This window comes from Argentina silus (assembly GCF_951799395.1).
Source record: "Argentina silus genome assembly, chromosome: 14".
Taxonomy (NCBI): Eukaryota; Metazoa; Chordata; class Actinopteri; order Argentiniformes; family Argentinidae; genus Argentina; species Argentina silus.
Window position 1 is genome coordinate 8,460,369 of NC_139668.1, and position 23,328 is coordinate 8,483,696.

The 23,328-nt window shown below is 42.1% G+C and overlaps 3 protein-coding genes across 3 annotated transcripts in view; all 3 read left to right on the top strand.

The window, feature by feature from the left end:
• The first annotated feature begins 1,926 nt into the window (after positions 1-1,926).
• On the top strand, positions 1,927-10,224 carry psmd14 (proteasome 26S subunit, non-ATPase 14). The gene is made up of 11 exons (XM_083684499.1): positions 1,927-2,011; positions 2,641-2,692; positions 4,933-5,004; positions 5,228-5,347; positions 5,477-5,547; positions 5,704-5,854; positions 8,939-9,046; positions 9,143-9,217; positions 9,514-9,639; positions 9,815-9,877; positions 10,049-10,224. The coding sequence occupies exons 2-11, from the start codon at positions 2,645-2,647 to the stop codon at positions 10,145-10,147; spliced, it is 933 nt and encodes a 310-aa protein (XP_083540625.1). The 5' UTR covers positions 1,927-2,011; positions 2,641-2,644; the 3' UTR covers positions 10,148-10,224.
• Positions 10,225-11,787: 1,563 nt separating this feature from the next.
• tbr1a (T-box brain transcription factor 1a) lies at positions 11,788-14,574 on the top strand (the record flags this gene model as incomplete). The annotated part of the gene is made up of 6 exons (XM_083685058.1): positions 11,788-12,275; positions 12,505-12,659; positions 12,756-12,877; positions 13,079-13,237; positions 13,344-13,405; positions 13,974-14,574. 6 exons carry the CDS (start codon positions 11,788-11,790, stop codon positions 14,572-14,574), a joined length of 1,587 nt encoding a protein of 528 aa, XP_083541184.1.
• Positions 14,575-16,206: 1,632 nt separating this feature from the next.
• slc4a10a (solute carrier family 4 member 10a) overlaps positions 16,207-23,328 on the top strand; it is a gene marked incomplete at its 5' end in the record, with an annotated part of 29,669 nt that continues 22,547 nt past the window's right edge. Inside the window, 2 exons of the mRNA XM_083685139.1 lie at positions 16,207-16,254; positions 18,583-18,612. Coding sequence (XP_083541265.1) covers positions 16,207-16,254; positions 18,583-18,612 — 78 coding nt within the window. The remainder of the gene's footprint in view (positions 16,255-18,582; positions 18,613-23,328) is intronic.

Here is a 23,328-nt window from a genome sequence, read left to right on the forward strand (position 1 = left end):
AAGGTCTCTATGACTACCCACACAAACAGCCTCTGGACTGGTGGTATCTGTCCTACATCCATACATGGCACATGACTGACATCTACTGGTTGACATCTATTACTGCATTCACTCATAACGTCACCATGTCACTGTGCTGGCAAAGTGTAACATTTTCAACAGTCAGGTTACGCCCTTCCACTTCATTCACTGCATCTCAAACTCAACAACAACAAATACAACGATTACAGCATAACATGAATTCATAAGAGAGGCATCACAGTTGCTATAATTAGTGTTGCCATGCTATAAGATCCTCTGCTGAGCAGATGGTGCTTTGGTGACCTTCACCTCTGTTGATGTGATAGTTTCTCAGAGGGGAGGTGTGGATGGAGAGAGAGTGGGGTATTTTCTGAGAGGAGGTGTGGATGGAGGGAGACACAAGGTGTACATGGGTCGAGTGGAACCCTTCTCCTCCAACACCTTCACTGATTAGCTAGAAGCGTGGAGGGGAGGTGATACTTCAGACGGAGATGTAGTGATTGACACATTACATGTTATTGTTAACAGATGAGACCACTTGGTTCTTTCTTTTGCAGTGATTTTGGTTTGTGTGCCTTGATTGATTGTCTTGTTTTAATTTATCTTGATATCTTGATTCTCTCTCCCTAGTAGAGTATGCTCCTTCAGTTGAAATGGTTCTTTGGGGTTCAGTTGAAATGGTTCTTTGGGGATTTGTATTCTAGAACTACTAGTGTGGAGGAGATGGACAGCATGTGTCAAGCAACTGTTCAGTCAGTTGTGTGCAAGTGTTAAAATGTGCTCCAACCGATCATCATCTGCAATCATTTCTGAGATTACAACATCAGAGATATAGATTCAAGTATTAGAATTCTGCTTACATTTGTATGAATGTGAATCAGTTTCTCAGTACTGTTGATCATTAATTGAGTGCACAAATGATATGTGATAAATATTTTGGATAAACATTGCAAATGGAAAATTCATGTTTTGAAAAAGACTCAACACAGAAGATAAGCCTTTTTTTCTTCGTTTTTTATTTTTATTTTTTACCACTTGTCATTGGCCAAAGCAATAGAGGAAGCTTCTCTTTTAAGGCAGTTGTTGTAATTGTATAGAATAAATGTTTGCACAGATCTAATTAAGCTGCCATTAATAGGGTATGACACAGAGTTCAATTTGTCTTCATTCACGGGGAAAAAATACTTTATGCAGGTAGATTTGAGAGAATGTAGATTTAGGTTTTGTAGTAGTAGTTTCATTCAAACCCTCAGACTTTTGGATGGAGTCTGCAAATCAATTTCCAAGCTATGAAGAGAAAAGAGCAGGATCGAGAATGAGAAGCAGCATTCTAATTAGAAGGTGTCGAAAAAAAGCCCTGGGGTGAAAGAAGATGTGAGAGGAATTGGGATGAGGGAGTAGTCTGGTGCTGCAATGGAGGAGGGGAAACTATAATCTCTAAACTAATGAAGTGGAGAGTGGCATTTGAGGCGTGCAGGTGTCACTCACCAACTGACAGATTGTGAGGTGGGAGTTATTAGAACAGAGCTCTGCACAGCTCTATATGTGTCATTATAGACAGCATGTTAAACAACCGATAATGGTTCAGGGGAAAAATACATAATGAGATGGAGATGTGACGATACAACACACAGACACCCACTATAGTCAAGTTGGTGATGGAAATAATAATGTGTGATTGCCAGAGTATTACCCCCAATTAACAGTGGCTGTTTGAAACCCTATCTCTTTGTAAAAAAAAAAAAAGAAGATAGATTTGGACTTGGTAGCATTTTAGACAGTGTATAAAAAGAGGTAGCCTCACTTCACTTCCCAAATGTTCAACCACAATATCAGCAAAGAGGAAAAATAATGCAAGACGTGAATGTAACGGAAATTGTAATCAATGCGCCGGAAGTACTGAGAAATTGTTTTGGCTGATTCATTGTAGCCAACTTGACTCGAATAGCACGAGAAGCGTTCTTTCATCAATTCTTACAGTTGCCAGCAGGTAAGATACTATTTTCATACATTTACCAGAAGACAGTCCTATTTAAATAGAGATTAAATCCTGATGAAGTTGTTGATCGGCTGTTGTCTTGCCTTCCTGGTCACTGTCAAAGTGCTGAGCCGAATGTAGCTAGCTAACGTTAGCTAAGCTAACGCTAACTGATTCACTAATGTGATCAGTAAAGTTCCTAGCTAGACACGTTCACCTCGTCCAAATAGCATTTAACTAAACAGTAAAATAACGGAGAGGCTGGCAATGTCAATGTCCTATTTTTCAGCCAGCTTACTGTGCCGTTTTGTCAGGAATGACTGAGGTTAGCTGGACCAGCAAGCTAGCTAGCTATGGTTTCTGCTCTTTGGTTTTTAACCAGCCTGACAGTAATATCAACAATGTTAGCTGCTCTGTACTGATGATATATAAGGCTGTTTCTATTATGTCGACTTGTGTTATGTAGTCAGTTGAACATACCAGTAGCTTTGTTCAACAGTGTTTTTTTAATTCTCGTGTTAGGTGGTGGTGGAAGGTGCCATGTCATTCCTATTCGGTGTGTGATGTCTTTTCTGAGGCGTTGAAAGGCTAATTTTGTAGCTACCATAATAGGTTTATTTTATGTTTTGTTTTCTGAACAGAAACATGGACCGGCTGCTCAGGCTTGGAGGTGGAATGCCCGGACTTGGTCAGGTAAGATTTTAGTGGTAGCTACTTATAAATCTAGTTAGCTACGACTCTCTACTGTCATCGCTGGTTATGTTGCAGAGAATGACATACATGATTATGACTTGAGATCACTGTAACAAGAGACAGGGTCAATTGATAATTATGTTTTGGGACTGTTGGGACCCTGATTTAAAATTGGGGACCCCTGAGAAAATCAAACTAACCTCTGATTTGATGAATAAGACACAAAGTTTTATTTTGCATGAGGACAAACCATGTATTTCATCTGTGGCCTATACTGCAGTGTTTTGGTTTTCAAATCCAACCAATTAGAGCATCTTTTAGGCGATTAGAATACACTTGGACGCCATTGTTATGTGTTGGCTTAGCCTCAATCAAGTTGTTGGGATCACAGTAGCCCAGATATGCCCTAGAGAAAATTGCATATATTCTAGGCCATGCAACGATCTATCAATTGTGCTGCCAAGAAATCACAAGGGCTCTCTGGAGCTAATATTCTGCCACGACTTATCAATTCCTTATAAAAAAAATATCTATCAGTCTATTTCAGTAAAAAAATTGTTTAGCCTACTTCAGAATTAAGGCGTAAGTCGCCTAACTGGCAACGCTTTAAAATGTATTTGTATGACATGTATTTGTATTTAACATGTATTAGCATCCCAATGAAGAGGGGGTTGAGGTGTTTTCTATTGGTGAGAGAAATGCTTGTGAAAGCATAAAAAAAGCCAATGTTATAAGTGGCTATGGCTGCCCTGACACAGCCAATGAGATCTTGCACCTGACTTGTGTTGAATTAGCCAATTAACACCTCCAGTAACTGCCTCGACTACACACAGAGGTGTTAAAGAGGGAGGGGGGGGCGCTTAGTCCCCTCCACCGCTTCCTTTCTGACATCCTAGATAGGTACTTTATTGATCCCCGCGGGGAAATTAAGGTGTTACAGCAGCTCATATCACAAACAACAACAACAAAATAAAGTGACAGTAGAATAATAGAATAAAATAGACATCTGAAACATTATGTACAGTAGGAACAGTCCAGTATGATTTAACATCCCCCAGCCTGACTCTGATCACCCCGATCGAGCCAGCCGGGGGAGAAATTGCGGCAGGCAGAAAAGATCTCCTATAGCGCTCCTTGCAGTGCAATCCTTTCACGCTTTATATTCAGCATCAAAATGAGTTGCTAAATAAAGGATTATGTATCTTATCGATGTTATCCTGGGAAAGCATTACAATTGTCAAGATTTTGACATGATTAAGAGAGTCATACTAGGGATTGGGGAGAAGTGGACTATTTATCCCTGTTAAACAATTTGTAAAGAAGTGCAGATTGACTGCATTTTGTCTACAGTATACTACTATATCTACTGTCTTTATGTATATATAAGACAGTATATATATAGTAGTATACTGTAGACAAAAGGCAGTCAACCTGTGTGTGTGTGTGTGTGTGTGTGTGTGTGTGTGTGTGTATGTATGTATATATGTATATATATGCATACATATCTACTGGTTCATCAGACCAACACTTCACCCCCCCCCCCATTTTAACAACACTATGATCCAGTGCCAGTGTGTCATCCATAATCTGAGACAGTTCCCAGGTCTGCTATGAATGCAGTGTTGGGAAGCCATCTGGTCTGGGGTGGAGAGGAGAGGGGGACATGCTTTAGGACCTGCTCTCTCTCTCTCTCTCTCTCTCTCTGACTGACACCTTCACACTGAGGTCCTCGTTAGTGCTCCCTGTCATCCTACCAGTCTGCTTGTTGGCACTTGCCTTTGAATGGCAGATGGGGAGTATGTGTGATATTGCTTATATGTGGCTCTAAGTGTGATATATGGATTTGTCTGAGGATTTTCATGGAAGGAATGGGTGATGTTGGCTCTAAGGGAGATTTAAATTTGTCAAATCGTGTGAAATTTGGGGAGCGAGCGTGACTCCGAAAACAGCTGGTTCCTCATTGTCAAGCCCTACCTCTCTTGTCTCTCAACCTCACCTATGCTGAATATGGAACGTCAAATCAAGGACGATTAGGCCAAATATTTACCGTTGCACATCTATACCTGTTATAGTTATCCAATCATGTCCCAAAGATGTTTGCATTCAGATAAGAGTTCCTGTTTCATTGAACCCGCTGTGAGTTCAGAGCCTGTTGCTCTCCTCGGGTTCTGTATGAAACTCCCGAAATGGCCAACAACTGGAATTTTTAAATGTTATTTTATTTCTTTTTTTTCCGCCAGGGTCCACCAACAGATGCCCCTGCTGTAGATACTGCCGAGCAGGTGTACATCTCCTCCCTGGCACTGCTCAAGGTAAGAGCTCCAGCCTGTGCCCTGCTTTGGGCAACACCTCGGCTTCGGCCTATTTCATTTGTCTTGGGTTGACTGCAGATCTCATCTTAAGTGCTAGCTGAAATGAATTGAAACAAGCCGGTGTTATTTATGTGTGAATGAAATGGTGGTCCTTCCTTCCAGCTGGTACATGTCATTTCTGATGACGTGCCATTTCTCCCCGTTGTGCTTCACCCGGTTTTAGATGCTGAAGCACGGACGCGCCGGGGTGCCAATGGAAGTGATGGGCCTGATGCTGGGGGAGTTTGTTGACGACTACACCGTGCGAGTGATTGATGTGTTCGCCATGCCCCAGTCGGGAACTGTACGTTTTCACGCCGTTGACCCTCGCTGTCGAGGCCTTGGTCTTGCGCTTAGAATATTTTTGTTATTCTGCATAGTTTTTGGTGATGTGTTCTGTGCTTGGTTACATTTCTGTTATCTCTGTCCATAGGGTGTGAGTGTTGAGGCAGTGGACCCGGTCTTCCAAGCGAAAATGTTGGATATGCTGAAACAAACTGGCAGGTGACTATAGACGCGTGTCTCTTCAGTTATCCAAAACACTTGGAAGAAGCTCTTAAATTTGAGAAGAATGCTAGAACGGTGTGATTGCGTGTTTTGCGGACGTATCGTGTCCCGTCTCTTGGGGACATGTCCTGACCGCCCCGTGTGTTTCGCCAGGCCTGAGATGGTGGTGGGCTGGTACCACAGTCACCCTGGGTTTGGCTGCTGGCTGTCGGGCGTGGACATCAACACCCAGCAGAGCTTCGAGGCTCTGTCGGAGAGAGCCGTGGCCGTGGTGGTGGACCCCATCCAGAGCGTCAAAGGAAAGGTAGGCTGTGTGTATCCAACCATGGCTGTTATTGTTGTTCCACATTGCCAGTTCTGTTGAGGGAGTAGTCCTACGGTTTTCTTTGTGTATAGCAGTACTCACGCAGAGACTGTGCCGGATTGATGGTGAGGGGAGGGTTTCTCTTCTCATGGGTTAGAGTTAGTCAACGTTTGTCGTTATGCCTCGATTTTCCTGAAGCAATATTCTAAACGAGTGAAATGCCAAGTGATCGTTTCTACGGCAACTGTTTGGATTGAGATGTCTTATCTTGTATCCAGAACTCTAGGCTGATCGTCCTCCTTCCCTCCGTCCCTCCCTCCCTCCCTCCTTTTCCCCGTTCTTTCTTTTCCTTGTTCCCGTCCTCCCGGGGCCCATATGGCACTTTCCCATCTCCTGCCTGTGTGCAGCAGGGAGCGTCTCCCTATTAACACCTCTGTGGAGCTGTCTGTGAATGTGAGAGCCTGTTCCATCTCAATGTGTGATCCATGCCGAGAGAGAAAGAGAGAGAGTGCCCTGCAAAAAATTAAAGCTAGCTTTCAGATGTTTGGTGTTAGAAAACTGCTCCCAGGCACAATGTGATCTATTAAAACCCCATGAATTTAATTTTTCGTAAATTGGCCAATTAAGATGATAGATTGTCAATGCTGTTTGACTATATGGAATATGTTTGCAAATTACTCTAAATTATATTCTGCAAGCGATTAAAAATATTTTCTTTTAAAGACAATAATTAAAACATCCAAGTTGCAGACCTGGCAAAACACATCAAACTATTTTATTTTATCTGCTGTACCTTTTTATTCCAATATGTCGTATTTGTATCGTTTTAGTCTGTGTATCTACTTAGGATTTGCCATGTTTGACCTCCTCCATTAGAGGGAAAGTTATGGTGCAGTAAGGTTGGCCAGTAAAACGCTAATACGGTAACCCACGGGATTTGAAAATGCCCACGGTGTGCTTTTCAATACCGTCATAACATTTCTGCTTTTCAATGTATGTTAAATATATGGAGCAAAGACTGCTCCTGCCAGCCCCCCACCCCCCCCCCCCCCCCCCGCGTTATTTTGTATTTCTAGCGCATATCCTGAGAACTTTTTATATGAAAGGTGCCCTCACAGTTAGTTAAATTTCATCCCCCACCCAACGGGACCCGAAGAGCTCGGGACGTCCGGCCCTAATTTTTTTGACAGTTGATTCATGCCGGGCCAGACTCTGGTTTTCCGTGGCAGAGCCGTGTTATACAACGTGTTCTGTACAACCTTGAGTGGCTGTGTTGAGAACTCGCAGCCGCCTACTTTCAGCCCTCTCCCCCACCGCTCCAGTCATAGATGCAGAGCAGCAGCACCTCTTCAATGAAATGGTTTTGTTTATACTTTCGTCTCGGCTATATATATTATCTTCCGAAATAATACAAATAATTTAGTTTGGTTTTTGAGCGCTTTTTTATGTTCTCTTGCTGTTTCTGTCAGTCCTTATTACTGAATTGGCGTTTCAAGGCTGCGAAAAAAAGATTCCCAATTCGCTAATGTGCCTCTGCTCTGTCATGCTCTCTGCGTCTGCACCTGACCAAGAGCATCAGATCAATTGAAAGCATAACAAGCTTCGCTGCGTGAAGCCTTCTCTTTACGGAGCGCTGTTGGCATCAACGCTTACAAACACACGAATCAGCAACAGCTGTCAGCAAGATCTGGCTAATTTCTGGAAACATATGGGTTGTTCTATATAGGGTATTCTGTAAAGGCAGGTGCAGTAAATACAGTTGAATACAGTACACTACTACACTACTACACTTGAATACAGTAATACTACACTCTTCTCAGCCAGTGGCTTTCTCCTCTCCTTATTCCTCAGCGCTGCAATTTTGCTGTTGTGCGCAATGGATAAAGGCACAGCCATTTTCTATACTTTGGGTTCGGGCTAATGAAAATTTCTTCGATGTCAGCTTCAGTCTAGGCTCGGGTGTATTTTCAATGGGCCCGGGTCAGGCTACAATTTTCAGGCCTGTTTAAAACTCTACTTCCAGTACATTTCGGAACCATGTTACATACCCTCTTTACTAGTGGTGGGTTCACAACTCTGAGTTGTTGTTTTTTTTGCTCATATCCAACACCCTGCAACTTTATTATTTATTTCACAGTTTGTGTGTGTTTTTTTTTTTTTTTAAAGAACATGTCCTACACATGATTCAACTGTTTCCCATCAAATGAAAACAACTTTTAGTAATATTGAATCGCAATATATATCATAGTATGGAATCACAATACTTGGAGAATGTCAATACATTGCGTATCGCACTATGTGTTGAATGCAGCCTAAGTATCGAGATGATATCATCATGAGATCCCATGCAGTTCCCAGTTCCTTGTCTGTCTGCCACTGTGCTTCTCATTCTCCGCACCGTGCACCCTGGTCCACTCCATGAGCACCCGATACAACAACAGAATACAACGTAACAAAAAGTAGGTGGAGGAGCAACCTATGAAAGATGCAAAATCATCCGCTCACGCAGCCGGAATCAGTGGCTACAGGCAAATGCATTTTCACACTCATTTTCGGCCCTTTGTCATGAAGAGATTTGATTTATGGATTCAGGTCCTGAGACGACACCTTGTAAACAACGCATGAATAAGTCAGAAGGCCACACTGCGCAGAAAAAGCATCATCCTTGTGAACATGTTTTGCGTGGCCGCGATAGAAAGCGCTCACCTGCCCTGCTCTCACTAACAACCGTTGGCTGTCTGGCCCATATTCCTGCCTCGCTGCGACAGAGCGATGTTTACTCACCCGACAGGAGAGGCTGAAATCTCAGTAATAGCATGTGACTGGGGCGGTGTAGTACACTCCGGTCGGGACATGGTCTTGGTGTCATTCAGAGTGCTTTGGTCACATCGGTGTGACAGTAATGACAGTTCAAAGCTGGAGATGCAGTGTTACAGTCCCTGAGCTGCTGACCTTCACTTAAACTCTCTCTCTCTCCCCTCCTCAGACTACTAACCCATTCTAAACGGCAGTGTGCTTTTCTTTGGTCTTTTTTTTTATTTTTTTTATTCGACGCTCTGACCGGTGGGCCTCTTTCTTTTGCAGGTCGTTATTGATGCCTTCAGGCTGATCAATGCTAACATGATGGTTTTGGGACATGAACCGAGGCAAACGACCTCTAACCTGGGTCATCTCAACAAGCCCTCCATCCAGGTAAGACACTGGAGCGTACTGAGTGTGTGTGTGTGTATCTGCATGTTCATGTGTATGTGTGAAGACCTTCTGTTTCCTCGTATCTCTGTTTGTCAGGCGCTGATTCATGGATTGAACAGGCATTACTACTCCATTACCATCAACTACAGGAAAAATGAACTAGAGCAAAAGGTTTGAACAATTTATTAAAAAAAAACAACAACCCTATAACACATTGATGTCTATTAGACATTTTATCTGATTCTTGAAAATGTTACTCTTTTTTTTTTTTATTATTATAGATTAATATGTCCACAAAGCTATAATTTTGTACCTGTATGTAGACAGAAGTACACTTAAATGTTCCCTTTATGGCTCATGACTTGATAACATTATACACAGGACACCCCTACCTTGTCTTGATGCCACTTGGCACATGAATGTGACCCCCTTATGCCCTGTTGCCCTGGCTGTGCCATCGCTCTCAGATGCTGTTGAACCTGCACAAGAAGAGCTGGATGGAGGGCCTGACCCTGCAGGACTACAGCGAACACTGCAAGCTCAACGAGACCATCGTCAAGGAGATGCTGGAGCTGGCCAAGAACTACAACAAGGTATGTCGGAAGGAAGCCTCGAAGGATGGGGTGTGGCAGCTTCTCGGAATTGGTCCAAAATGTCAATTTGTGTCAGTTGAGTCTGAAGTAGCTTTTAATGTTGATCTGTGTGCATAACAGATTGTAACAGTTTGTAAAAGAAGACTGACTGAATCTCCCTTTTTTTTCTCACCAGGCTGTAGAAGAGGAGGATAAGATGACCCCAGAGCAGCTGGCGATCAAAAATGTCGGAAAACAGGTAACCGTTGTCGCCGAGTTAAAAACCGACACATAAAAAATACATTTCCTGGCTATTACTCGTGATCATTGGAGAGACGAATAACAATGTCACTTGATTGCAACATTTGAGACTGATCACTAATCCCCACCCCTCTGACTTTTCCCTTTGTCTCTGTCTTTTGTCTGGCAGGATCCCAAGAGGCATCTGGAAGAACACGTAGACGTTCTAATGACGTCCAATATCGTTCAGTGCCTAGCTGCCATGCTGGATACAGTTGTCTTTCAGTGAAGACCCTCTGTTACATAACTGTTCATATTCCAACTCTTGTTTTCTTTTATAAAAAATAAATGTGTATGAAAGGTGAACCATGGACTTTGTATCCATATTGTGTACATGTCATAACTGGACAACACTACATATTGAGAATGTTTAGACTTGATTGATGTGTTGCTGACTGCAGCAGAAGGAGAGTGTACAACTCTTGCCTCCCATTGGAATGTTTGTATTTTATTTTTTATTGTGAAAGGAAAGAGGAATAAAAAAAAAAAAAAGCAACTTTTTAATTCAACCTTTGCTACAGCAATTTACGGTTGCTTTCTTGTTTTTCAATTATAACATTTTAATAGAGTGTGGGACAATGATTTAAATGGCATATATTTATTAAACTAGTATTTGGTCATATTCATGTTTTCATTACCTGTAGGATAAACATCTACATTTGAAAACTTAAAAACTAAAGTCAATAAAATATATACATTCCATGTTTTTTATTTGTAATGGGAGGTGAGGCATACAGGAAGGGTAAACCTTTGATCTACAAGGGCTATGTTCCTAAATCTGATATTTTAGGGCATTATTCAGGCCTACATAGTGTCAAATGTGTTTGGGATTTGGTGAAAAGCAACTTATGCAGTATGCAAAGGCAAAAATGTTAATAAAATGCTCCTAGGTTATTAGGTTTACAAAGTGTTGATTGGTTTTGGCAGGAAAACTGGCGGGGGAAGAGTCGTTCTTTTGGGGGCGAAGGGGGTTAATCTAATGCTGTATATCGATTTAACAGTGAAAGATGGGTCTATCTTATCTAGTCAATGTTGGGTTGGGTTGGGTAATTTATCTAATCAATAACAATGTCTCACTATATGGGCAGTCATATTACAATGCTTAAAGGGGCAATTTGGGATTGGTACATCGTCATTGAAGAATATAAATGCCTCATGAGCTTAGTTCAACTGTTATCACTTCAGAACCTGAAATATAAGCGTGTTTAACTGCATTGTAAACAAACACTGTATATATCTTGAAAAGATTGTTAAAACTATCATTTTTATGGATTGACAGTCCTTGCACCATAGTTCCTTCTATGAAATTGAGAGTGGTTACAATTCTCCAACCCCATCCCTCAGCTGTTCACAAACAAACAAAACAAGTGGCGGGGAGAAAGTTTGTTGTTTGAATCCCAGATTGTCCCTTTAATGGAGTTCGCACGCACATCAGTAGCCTATCAGTTGAAATCGTTCCCTGCGACCGGGTTCGAATTCCCGGTCCCTCCTTATCTGACTTACCTCCAGCTGTCTGAAAAGTGAAAATAATAAAATGCGAAAGGAGGGTTGAACGCCACTGTCCTTTAAAACATTTAAAAAAAACTGGTGTCTCGGTTTAGAGGGGGTTTTGTAATTAGTGAAACCAATTCAACACACCTAGGAGGCTAATTTACTCCGCTTACCACGCGAGTATCTGAACACTGCGCGAAGCGCGCCACTTCGAAAGCACCACATGTTTCAGCAACATCGCGTCTCGCGTGTATCCAATGTTATGGCTTGGATGTGTGTTTTACGAGCTCAGACAGGTGTGAACTTTATATACAGCACCGCCGTTTCCTCTAGGACCCGATGCACTTTTTAAATAAAAACACTGGGATGACCAATTCGATGGACGGAGACAATTTTACCGACTCTAAGGACTCATTTGGTGACTGCAAGAGAAGCAGGCACACTGCTCAGGAGACCGCCTCTGACATTCGTCACAACGTCGATGGATCTTCAGAGCGAATGTACCCCTCATCTTATCCCGCGTCTGTCTCACCATCAGGGACGATGTTCCCACACCATACCCAGCATGGATCTACTCACCTGGCCCTTTCTCCAACCAACTCAAGTCGCCACTTGGCACACCACTCGGTGCAGGGCTCATATGACAGCCTCTTGACCACCACCTCACACCAAGGCTTCCCAGCCCCTGCAGGTTACTTTTACGCACAGCCGTACGGGCATGCACACCAAGGGGCTGGTCTCCATCAGACCTCGGTCGCACAGACACGGCTGTTTTTTGGTAAACCGCAAGTGTATCTCTGCAACAGGGCGCTGTGGCTTACGTTTCACAGGCATCAAACAGAAATGATTATCACTAAACAGGGACGGTGAGTATCGTTCTCCATAGCATAATATATGTAATGGGGGGTAAACTGTTTCAATTTACATACAATAGTTGTAATCATGTTGGTATAAGAATCTATTTTACGGAGACACAGGGCGCTGTAGGTTTGAAAATATAATTTGAGAACATGATATCATGATTGCGCTCTGTATTCTGTGGCAGTTTGTCTAACTTGAAAATGTATGCTGCCACATCATTGTTTCTTCTCTTAGACGAATGTTCCCGTTTTTAAGTTTTAACATATCGGGCCTTAATCCAGTGGCGCATTATAATATCTTCGTCGATGTCAGTCTTGCGGACCCCAATCATTGGCGCTTCCAAGGAGGGCAGTGGATACCAAGTGGCAAAGCAGACACAAATACGACAGGTATTGGCCGAGATGTTTCCCCCTCTTAATTCTATTTTAAGAGTGAGAACAATGATTTAAAACTGCTTCTGTTGTTCAAATGTTGTCTCTCTATAGGGAACAAGGTGTACATGCACCCTGACTCTCCAAACACCGGTGCGCATTGGATGCGTCAGGAAATATCGTTTGGAAAACTTAAGTTAGCCAATAATAAAGGTGCCTTGGAAAATACAGGTCAGGTAGGTTGTCTGTTCACATTTATTTTTCAAGCTACACAATCTCAAATGGAGAAATACGTTTTGAAAATATATCGATCACTCGAAAACTAGGCCTTGAGGCCATTTTATTATGCCTATTACTACACAGTTGTTTATGGTGCGCACTGTGTGAAGAAGTCTGCTTTGCTTCCTTGTATAAGAGCATTCATGTAATCTTTTCAGATGGTCGTTGTGCAGTCCCTCCATAAGTACCAACCGCGGCTAAATGTGATTGAGGTGAACGAAGATGAGAAGGAGGACACTCGACAATCCAGACACCTTCAGACCTTTACTTTCCCCGAGACGCAATTCACCGCTGTCACAGCTTACCAGAATACGGATGTAAGAAAACATCCCCGTTTCCATAAAATTGCTACTCTGTTATATCGATAAAAGTATCGATATAATTCAATAGGCCTACTGTATTCCATGTTTCCTTTCCTAACAGATAACTCAACTGAAAATCGACCACAATCCATTTGCCAAAGGCTTTCGGGACAATTATGACAGGTAACAGAATGTACATTGTTAAATAATTTACAGTAATTTAATAGTAATTTCCAACACAGGCCTACAGTCTTTCACAAATTCCCCCACGTCTGAAATGAAATAGTTCTTTTTGATGCACGTTTTCTACATTTTATTTCCATTTAACGAGGCCACTCACATACCGTCTACTTTAGGTTATGAAGTAAGGACAGAAGCATCACATTGATGAGAAAAAATCCTATATAATTATTACAAAATAAAAAAAGGAGTGAAATTGAATTAGGCCTATGCAAAAGATCTTAATACGCGCCAGCAATAAACATTCTGTTGACATGGGACACCCTCGGTTAGATCTATGGGAATAGATTAAATATATTAATTGTGTCAATGGTTTCTCGTTCTCGCCCTATATAGGCGTTATTTTATTAAGCCTTTTCAGATTACGCATCAATGCTATCTATAGGCCTGATGTGATCTTGAATTTGTGATTTTTCTAACCCTATATGCCTGCATGTTGTTTTTTGGGAAGAAATAGCAAACATATTGTGAATTAATTTTAATTTTAATTTTTTATTTGTTGTGTCCCTAGAATCTATACAGGTTGCGACAGTGACCGGTTGACGCCATCGCCGAGTGAGTCGTCTTACTTCCAGTTTGTGCCCGGTGCCAGATATGCCATCGCAAACTCTTTCTTGCAACACCAATTCGCCAGCACTTATGCCAAGTCCTGTTTTCGTCCTGGCGCTGGTGGGGTCAGCTCTGGAGTAGACTATAACGTCCCCCTAACCAACAACATGCTTTCCCCGCAAACAACTGAGGACAATACTCCGAGATGGTTTGTCACCCCAGCAAACAACCGATTTGACTTTGCCACCCGCTCACGGGAAGCAACGTCCTCCACTGATTTTGCCGAAAACGCAGCCACCTTGCTGTCGTACGCCGCAGCTGGAAAGCCGCTTCCACTATCCCCGATGGATTGCACAGGCACATTTGGCTATTACGCAGAACCATCGGGTTTTGCGCGTCCCTCATTTCAGTATTGCGGTGCGTCAAACTCAGACCTGTCTTGCTGGGCCAACGGACAAACTGCGGACACACTTTCAACGGAGAGTTTGCAAACAGGTGTCTCTGATGACACCAAACAAAAAGACCAATCGGAGTGTAACTGGACAGAAACGTCGCCACCATAACATTAATCCTTTGGAAAGACTCGGAGATATGTTGACATGCCAAATATATTTTATATATTCATTTGATATAGTTAATGTGTCATTAGATGTTTGAACTCAATAGGCCTAATTGGATAATTTGGAAATGTCAAATATTGTCCTCTCTTTATTGTGTACAGGCATTTGCCAAGATGTTAAACTGTTAAATTGTGCAGTGATAGGCTATATGTACCAATTGGAGCTAAATGTTCGCTGTTTGGAATATGCCAGTTTGAGCATATTGTTGAAATCATAGGATTTTGAATTTTGTGGAAAATAATTGCAAATTACACGCAATATGTGAATTAAATTGTAATATTACTGTACACTGTGCACAATTTATTCGTATCAAATATACAACATATTCTAATCAAATTAGCATTTTATTGAACTTTTTCACCCTGTTGTATTTGACAGTGAATGAGAATATAAGCACTGCTTTATTTATCGTGGTATAGGATATAGAAGTCTATTCACTGGGAGGGGAATTAAATCCTAACTTTGTGCTGTTGTGATTTTTGACATAGGCCTGCATATTTTGGTGGTGGCTAATGTATTTTTTTATTTTTTTTTATTTTTTACCAATCGTTGCAGCTTCCTTCACTTTTGAATCGGATAGGCTACTGGTCAGGACCCCAGTCCAATTATATCTTCAAGTAGATATGGACCTTTTTATTATTTATTTTTTAAACAAACACGCAAGATTTGTCGAGGGGAAATGGTCATCGATCATACTGTAGAAGGCAGCCATATTTATCATTTCTGGGTCCACTTTCTCCTATTCATCACAAGGGAGCGCCAATGTTACAGTTTTCAGATGGCACAATGAGCCCAGATAGAGAGACACAATCATCATGCGTGGTCTGCATGGTGCACACGGCGTTATCTATGAGCGACGCTGGAATTGTTTCATCGAGCCTATATTTTAGTTTATCGTACATGGATTGCAATAGCGTAGATCGAAACGATGGCCCTATACATGTGACATTTCTAAATATCGTTTTCTTAGAAAATAATCTAATTTAACCAGAGTAGAATAAATTATAAGAAAACCAATTTATGGCTATCAATCTTGTTTTATTCTGCATCTTTGGATAGTTTAGGCTGTAGTCTACCAAATCCTGTGCAATATGAGTCGACCTATTACAGCCTATTACATCGGATCATCTGTCAAAATGTTATGATGCCTTTGTTGTATGCTACTAATTATGGTTCTAGTCGATAATAAGACGTGATTTTATAGGATAGGATATTATATGATAGAATCATTGATCATATGGATAGTATAGGACGAGTGTGTAATCTTAGGCAGAGCGTGCTGTGAAAACAATGTGTTGTGAGGAGCTCTATAGTAGCCTATATTGTCTCACGTGTGCTCCCCTCGTCATGGGAACGAAATTGCACGCTCCAAGCTTGAGCGCGTGAATGGGAAATCGCTACCCCCATGAGTAAATTATGTAGGACAGAACGAGGATGCCTACCTTCATATGAGAAAACCAGACCGGTGAAACCCAAAAAAAAGATCACCCCTTATAGCCAGGCTTTATTTGACAGGACTAGACAACAGGCTACATTGGAGCGCATTGAGATTAGAGGGACCGAGGAAAGGAAAAGATGGATATAACAGACCAAGGAGCACAAATGGAGCCGCTATTGCCGACGGTAAGGATTCTCATACATGGGAAACCATTGTGTTTTCTCCGAAAATGGATTTAGCAGCTTAGATTACTCCAAATCGTCAAAATAACGGTTTTCTTGTATTGAGTATAGTCTATATCGCCAAGTGGGAGCTTCACTGTACTCTTTAAGCTATATTCAGTATTTCTGGATGATTTGATAAAATTCTTTAAAGAATAAAATCTAATTGATGACATTTAGAGTTCATGCCAAAAATGTTATTGTAGTTTTTTTCAGAAGCACAAATAGCCCTTTCGTAGTCAGTAGGCCTATAGTCTATTAATGTAGGTTCATAGATCGTGCCAGGACAATGATTTTATGACCAAGATGGGGACATGAAACGTCTTGAATAGGCTACTCAATTTGTAGGATATAGGCCTATTTCTCTAGTTCACCATGTACCTTATTTGTAGGCCTACATTAGTGAATATGTGAGTGAGCCTACAGTATATTATTTAGTTATGGAAGTAATAGAATTTAAGCATTGCACATCAGTTTGCCGGTGGTATATACATCACAAATAGGCTACCTATTATGTAATGAACCCTCTGGTGTAATGAACCAGAGGTTTAAGGGTACTGAAAACATATATCTAGAAACTTAATCTCCTCTTCATCAAGCTAATTCCTTCCCAATTGCTATGCAAAAGCTATGGCCCCCTTCAAACGCAGATGGTTATATGGTGATAAGCCTTGCTGACAGAAATCATTGAACGTGATTGGATTTTAAGCCATTGCTGTGGTGGTGAACCCACTGCACCAGCCATATGGGTAGCAGGATGTTATAATGTAGCTGATGAGAATTCTGTCACTCAGCTGGTGAGCACTCATCTTCATGGAATGGAATGAGGAATGGTATCAAACTTGATACCATTCCTCCCTATTCCATTCCATGCATTACAATGAGCCCGTCCTCCGATTTCTGCCTCCACCAGGAGGCCTCCACCTGGATCTGACAGCCGGAAGGCTTTGCATAACCTAGGGCACCCTATCTCTATGGAATATTCAGAGGCATATAGATTCAATGATTATGTCGATGATATGATTGATGTACAGAGAATAGTTTACTCTATGTTGATAGATTAAAGGTTATTCAACTGGGTGCAATGTAACAATTTGTGACATATCCTTATTTTCAGCCCAGTCCATTTCTGCATCTAAATGATTCATCTTACTCATAAGGCCCTGGGTCACAAAGGTGATGCTTATCAGAGTTACCTGACTTGACACACAGCACATGGTTCTATCTGGTGAAACCGCGGGCTAAGAAAAACACACAAAAATAATATATAAATTAACAATGCAATACATTAATCCGAAATCCATTTAAATCTAATTTGACTCAGATTCACACACAATACACTGATGGATGAGGTTGGGTACAGCTGGCACAAGTGTGGTGGTGACTAAAAACAGTGCCTATTTCAGCGGTCAACCCCTGTTTAGAATTCAGTTGATGGTGTGTTATGGCCGCAGCTCCTAAAGCTTGTCCAAGGCCAGTAAGAGAAGAAATATAGCTTTTGTTTTAACCCGTTGAAAGAAGATCAGTATTAAATAATTCTGAAAAGTCAGTGTAAAGGGTAAAATAAGGCATTTGGGTGAGCTTTCTCCCGGGGCTATATGCATTTACCACAGGTTGAGTGATAGACTAGGATGGGATGGGATGGGATGGGATGGGATGGGATGGGATGGGATGGGATGGGATGGGATGGCTCATCTCTTACTATGCAGTGGAGTCACTGTTGTGTCATCGTAACTCATTGCTGCTTAGTTGTCACATGCCTTGTATTCTGAATCCCAGTGTGCTGTCATGGTTACGCAGGGTTGTGTGTGGCTATTTGAGGTTACATGTGAGTTATCTCTGGGAAATCCTCAGAGTCAAAGGTTTTAACTCAATGGAACAAAACAGAGTACGGGCACTATTCAATCAGGGAAGGTGGGTGGAGGTAGACTAGAACAACATTCTTAAAGTACTCAAAGATTACATAATTGGGGTTCTTAAGACAAAAGACTTTGCATGTTCATTCAACTACGCTCTCCATGGACATCCTGTGACCAGTTTGGATTGAATACAGTGGAGGTTGGTGAAGGCAGAAATTGGAGGATGGCTCATTGTAATGCATGGAATGGAATATGGAATGGCACACGTGTTTGATACCATTCCTCATTCCATTCCATGCATTACATGGATTTGATTCAATAGGACCTTGGGACTTATGAAGAGGCATGACCTGATTTTATTTACACTTTAGCACATGCTATTAAACAATGTTGAGTGGATTGATTTTGTTGTTCTTTGACCTTGTTTTTGCAGGATCAAAGTCCTCAAGGAGACAAGAATGTGGTAAGTGCCTACCTTCAGACAAACACTTTATATTTCAAACATCCAAACAAAATAAATCATTTAACTTTTGCCTAGTGATATACAATGATTTTTGACTTTGACAAAATCCATACCTCTTATCAATTTGATTTTATCAATTTGATCAAAATGATGGTCAGAAAGGTTACTAAAGATCCATCTGGCAGTCTGGTAGGGGTGTGGGGTAGTTATGTGAGTCTGTGGGGTAATGAGAGTATATAGTGATGGGAGTCCCTATGCTGGGCGGTAAACTGGGCTGGTGAGGGTCCAGAATGGACAGAAGGGGTAAGTCTGTGGAGCAGGCCTGTTCTTTTGGACGTGATGTTCTTGGATCAGTGTGAAATCTCTGTCCGGCTTGGTGATCCGACTGTGCACAGCCTCCCTACTGGAGCTATAAGAGATTGGCTGTGCTCTCTTGGATGTTTAATTATAGCAGGGAGGGAGAAAGTGTCGAGGGAGGATGAGCAAGAGAGAGAGAGAGAGAGAGTGCTAAGAGGAGAATGCTAAGAGGGATACTAGTGTTTCTTTCTCTCTCAAATTTCCCATAGTTTCCCTAAAATCATAGTTATTAGTGATATAGATTATGAACTAGTAAGAATGTATTACGCTAACTAGCTTTACTGTGTCAGTGGGAGCGTTTGTACTGTATCCATTTCTAGAACAGCTTGCTTCTATCACAGTATTCTGCTGACGATGCGATGCAGCCAGAGCAGCTTCATTGCCTCAGGTAGGAGACACACAGAGGCTGACAGTGAAGCTAAAACCCTTGTAGTGTGTTCCATTTGAGGTGTATGATGGACGTGGCACGTGCACTGGTGAGATGTGCCTGTGCCACTCTAGACTCCTCACAGAAGAAGGGGGGGTTGTGTTTTTGCTCACCGTGACTTAGCGCAAGCCTCTTTTAGATAAGAGGGCCACAGAACAGCACAGCACAGCATCGGTGATGTCAGCACGCTAATCTCACGGGGGATTGGTGGACGGGCGCTTGTCAGAAACATTGGAGGCTGCCTGGATCAGAGTGGAGAGGCTGAGCGCTTGTTTGTGTTGTTGTGAGGCTGTCAGGAGGATGAGGCTTCCTGGCGTAGGGATGAGCGGATGAGAAGAGCGGGGCTCGACAGATTGTCAAACCTCCAGCCGACAGACACACACAAGGGCAGTCCTCTGTTGGGCTCGGGCTCAGATCGTCCACCTCTCGTCGCTCAACCGCCGCAAACGCAAGGGGAGATTGCGGGCATCCTGCCCCTGTGGGAAAAGCCATGTTATCAGGGAGCTTGGACCCAAACAATGGATTTATCTGCCAGGTATGGCCCTGTGTTTAGCCTGGGACACCAAGGGATACTGTTGCAGACAGTATGGGATACGACGATGATGTTGAGGAACTATCACTTTTGGTTCTTGTGATAGATCATTGTTAGTGTTAATTGTGTGCTAGGTCATTGGTAGTGTTTGTAGTTGTTGCAAGAGTAGTTCTCAATGAGTTTCAGCTCATATTTGGGGTTATGACAAGAGCACAGACTTTAAGACCGACATTCACCTCTGATTTTCTGATAACAGCATTGACATTGAGCATACAATGCATTGAACTCCTTTCTGAAAGCCTTGACAGGATTAATGTTGATGTCACTACAGGGCAGAGTTAGTGGCTGCCAGTTCTGTATAGGGTTAATATATGCTTACTAGGATGCACGCTCACCCTGTGCCACAGAGAGGACAGTTGTGCTGATCTGCCTTCTCCTCCCTGCATGTTAACGGTTCAGAGGAAGCTTCCTGACAGATGGGACTCTCAGAGTGGGGAAGAGAGAGCTTAAACCCGCTGTCATGAATGCATTGATCTTTATTGCAATGATAGAAGGAAGGGTAAACAAATGAAAGAGTGTTTGTGTGTGTGTGTGTTTGTCTTGGTTGGTTTATGGTCCCTAAGGCAGCAATTCTGATGGCTTTGCCTTATGTTATATGCTGTATATTTCTGTGCTGAATTGAACGAGTACAACTGTGAATGTCTCATAAGGTAAGAGAGAGCCTTTGGTATAGAGATATAGTATAAGGCTTTGAAAATCTCTCCTGTGATGCTGATGCTGACTCTGCTACCATTGCCACGGTAACCAAGGCCATATGTAAGGATCAGACCCCTGACAACGTCTGCCTCCAACCAATCAGGTTGCTCTGGCAGCTTCTGCTAATCCGCCTCCTCCCGTAGCTAGCTGGAGCTATACTGAACACTTTATTAGGAACACTATACTAATTGTCATGTTCATGAAACCAGTTTGAGACGACTTTTGCTTTGTGACATGGTGCATTATCATGCTGGAAGTAGCAGATTAGAATCATTAGAAGATGGGTAAATTGTTGCCATGAAGGGATGCACAGGGTCAGCAACAATACTCAAATAGGCTGTGGCATTCAACCGGTGATTGACTGGTATTAACAGGCCCAAAGTGTGCCAAGAAAACATTCCCTACACCATTACACCACCTCCACCATGAGAAGGTGTACAGGTGTTCCTAATAAAGTGTTCAGTGAGTGTAGAATCACCCTGGCTTTGAGCACATGTACTCACTCTCCCACAAAGACAGAGCTACAGTAGATAGACAGATCTAGACCTAATGGATCCACAGTTAATCTCACATTGAGACTGCTTGAAAAGCCACACACTATGTATTAGTATAGCCCACTGCAGAGTGGGAGGGTACAGTACAGGGCACAGTACAGACCTGTTCTCCATATCATTTGGAATGTTCTTTAATGTATACCTCATGACCTAGATATCATATTAATATAAACATTTCTCATCCCTGTGGTTCAGTGCGTCACAGAACCCCCCAAGAGACGTAAATAAGAAAATGTGGAAATTGGGTCACAAGGCATGTGTCCTGGAAAGCTGTATTCTAACGTACGTTGTTTCCTGGAAACGATTTGTGTGAACAGATAGGCCTGTGATTTTTACTGGCTAAGATAATGGAACATAACCCAGGCACACCTTGTATCAACATCGGAGACATCTTCTGTGTTTATTGTTTCTTAATGAGTTCCTCCTAAAAGAAAATACCACCAGATATGCCCTACTAGTGTTGCAGTTAATCATATTGTTCTTTCCGCCACAAGTCAAGTTCAAGTCCAAGTTAGTGCCATTCAGAGATTATTAGGCTCTGGTTGAATATCCACTTGACTTCCACTTGATTCAATGTGTTTTATTTTATTCTTTTATTCAATTAATGCAGTTAGTTAGATAATGAGTTAGATAATGAGTTAATGCATTATCAAACAAATTCAGGTAAAAAGAAAAAATATCATCAAATGTTTATTTCCTCTGCTGGTGTTATTTTGGCACCTGAATGTGAGAATGTATCATTTGCAAATGAATAGTTCAAGGAAAGGAATGTCTAGAGCAGGGTTTTGGTACAACAAGAAAGATAATGTTTCACTGTGTGTAAGCCTGAAAACGTAGAGAATTTCAAGGTGAAACATATCAAAGGATGGAGGTCATTGATCACATTATTTTTCAGTGCACATCAGATGTAAGATGAGAGTCCCCTAGCATTAGATGTATCACTAACACCATTCAAATAAATGTGGTACACACAGCATAATATCCTGCTTGTTCAATGTAAAAATTGGCCCACATACATGCATTGCATGAATATGAACACAACAGGCCCAGAAGGTTTGCTTTAGTTTTCTCTGCAATGAATGGGGGAGGGGTGCTAATGGGAGAGGAGGTGTGTGTGTGTGTGTGTGTGTGTGTGTGTGTGTGTGTGTGTGTGTGTGTGTGTGTGTGTGTGTGTGTGTGTGTGTGTGTGTGTGTGTGTGTGTGTGTGTTGTTCTGCAGGACCGTTTTTCAGCTCTAAGACCAAGACAGCTGTTGGTCCACCTTGTGACCAGTAGCAGCCAGATGAACAGAGACCTCCTATTCTAGGGCAGTAGCTGCCTGGTGGTCTCCAGGAAACGCTGACTTTATTGGTTTTCTGAGGTCACTCACTCAATAATAGTCCAATAATGTCAGACACAGAACTCATTAGAAAGAGTGGCTGAGTACATAGACTACTAGTTCAGTCAGGATCAGTGCTGGCCCAGAATTGGGAGCTGATTTGGGGCAGTGGTGGTGTATGGATAAGGGATTGTAAGCGCCACCTGGAAACTGTAACTCTAGATTCTGGGCCACCTGCTGTGCTGTGTGCAAATTGTTTGTAATCCTTTGAGGGATTTTGGTCTTGGAGGCTTTGGCTGTGTTTCTTTTGCCATTCTGTCATAGCTTGTTGCTGTCTTGTTCGGGTGGGGGGGATCCCCAAATGGTAGATTTGAGTGAAGGTTAGTGAATTGAGAACATTGGCTGAGAAAAAGAGAGTAGAATATAAAGGAAAAAAAAGGGAATTACTGGAGTAACTATATGGTGCTAGATGCTTTTCAATCCAAAGTGCTAATCAGGTGGCCAGGGTTAGTCGAAAACACCAATGTTCCTTTAGAGTGAGGAAGTATACAGGGTCTCGCTCAGCAGATGAACCCCACCCCCCCCTGCCCCTCCAACCCCACCCCCCGGTCAGAATTTATATCAGTAGGACATGTAAGTGGATTGGATCCTCCAGATTAAAAAGGCAATTGTGCTTTATGTCAGAGCAGCGCTATTTAGTTGTCCTCTGATGTGGTCATGTGGTCTCCTTATCTTTTATAATTAGAACCTGACTAAGCATGTGATAGATAGAT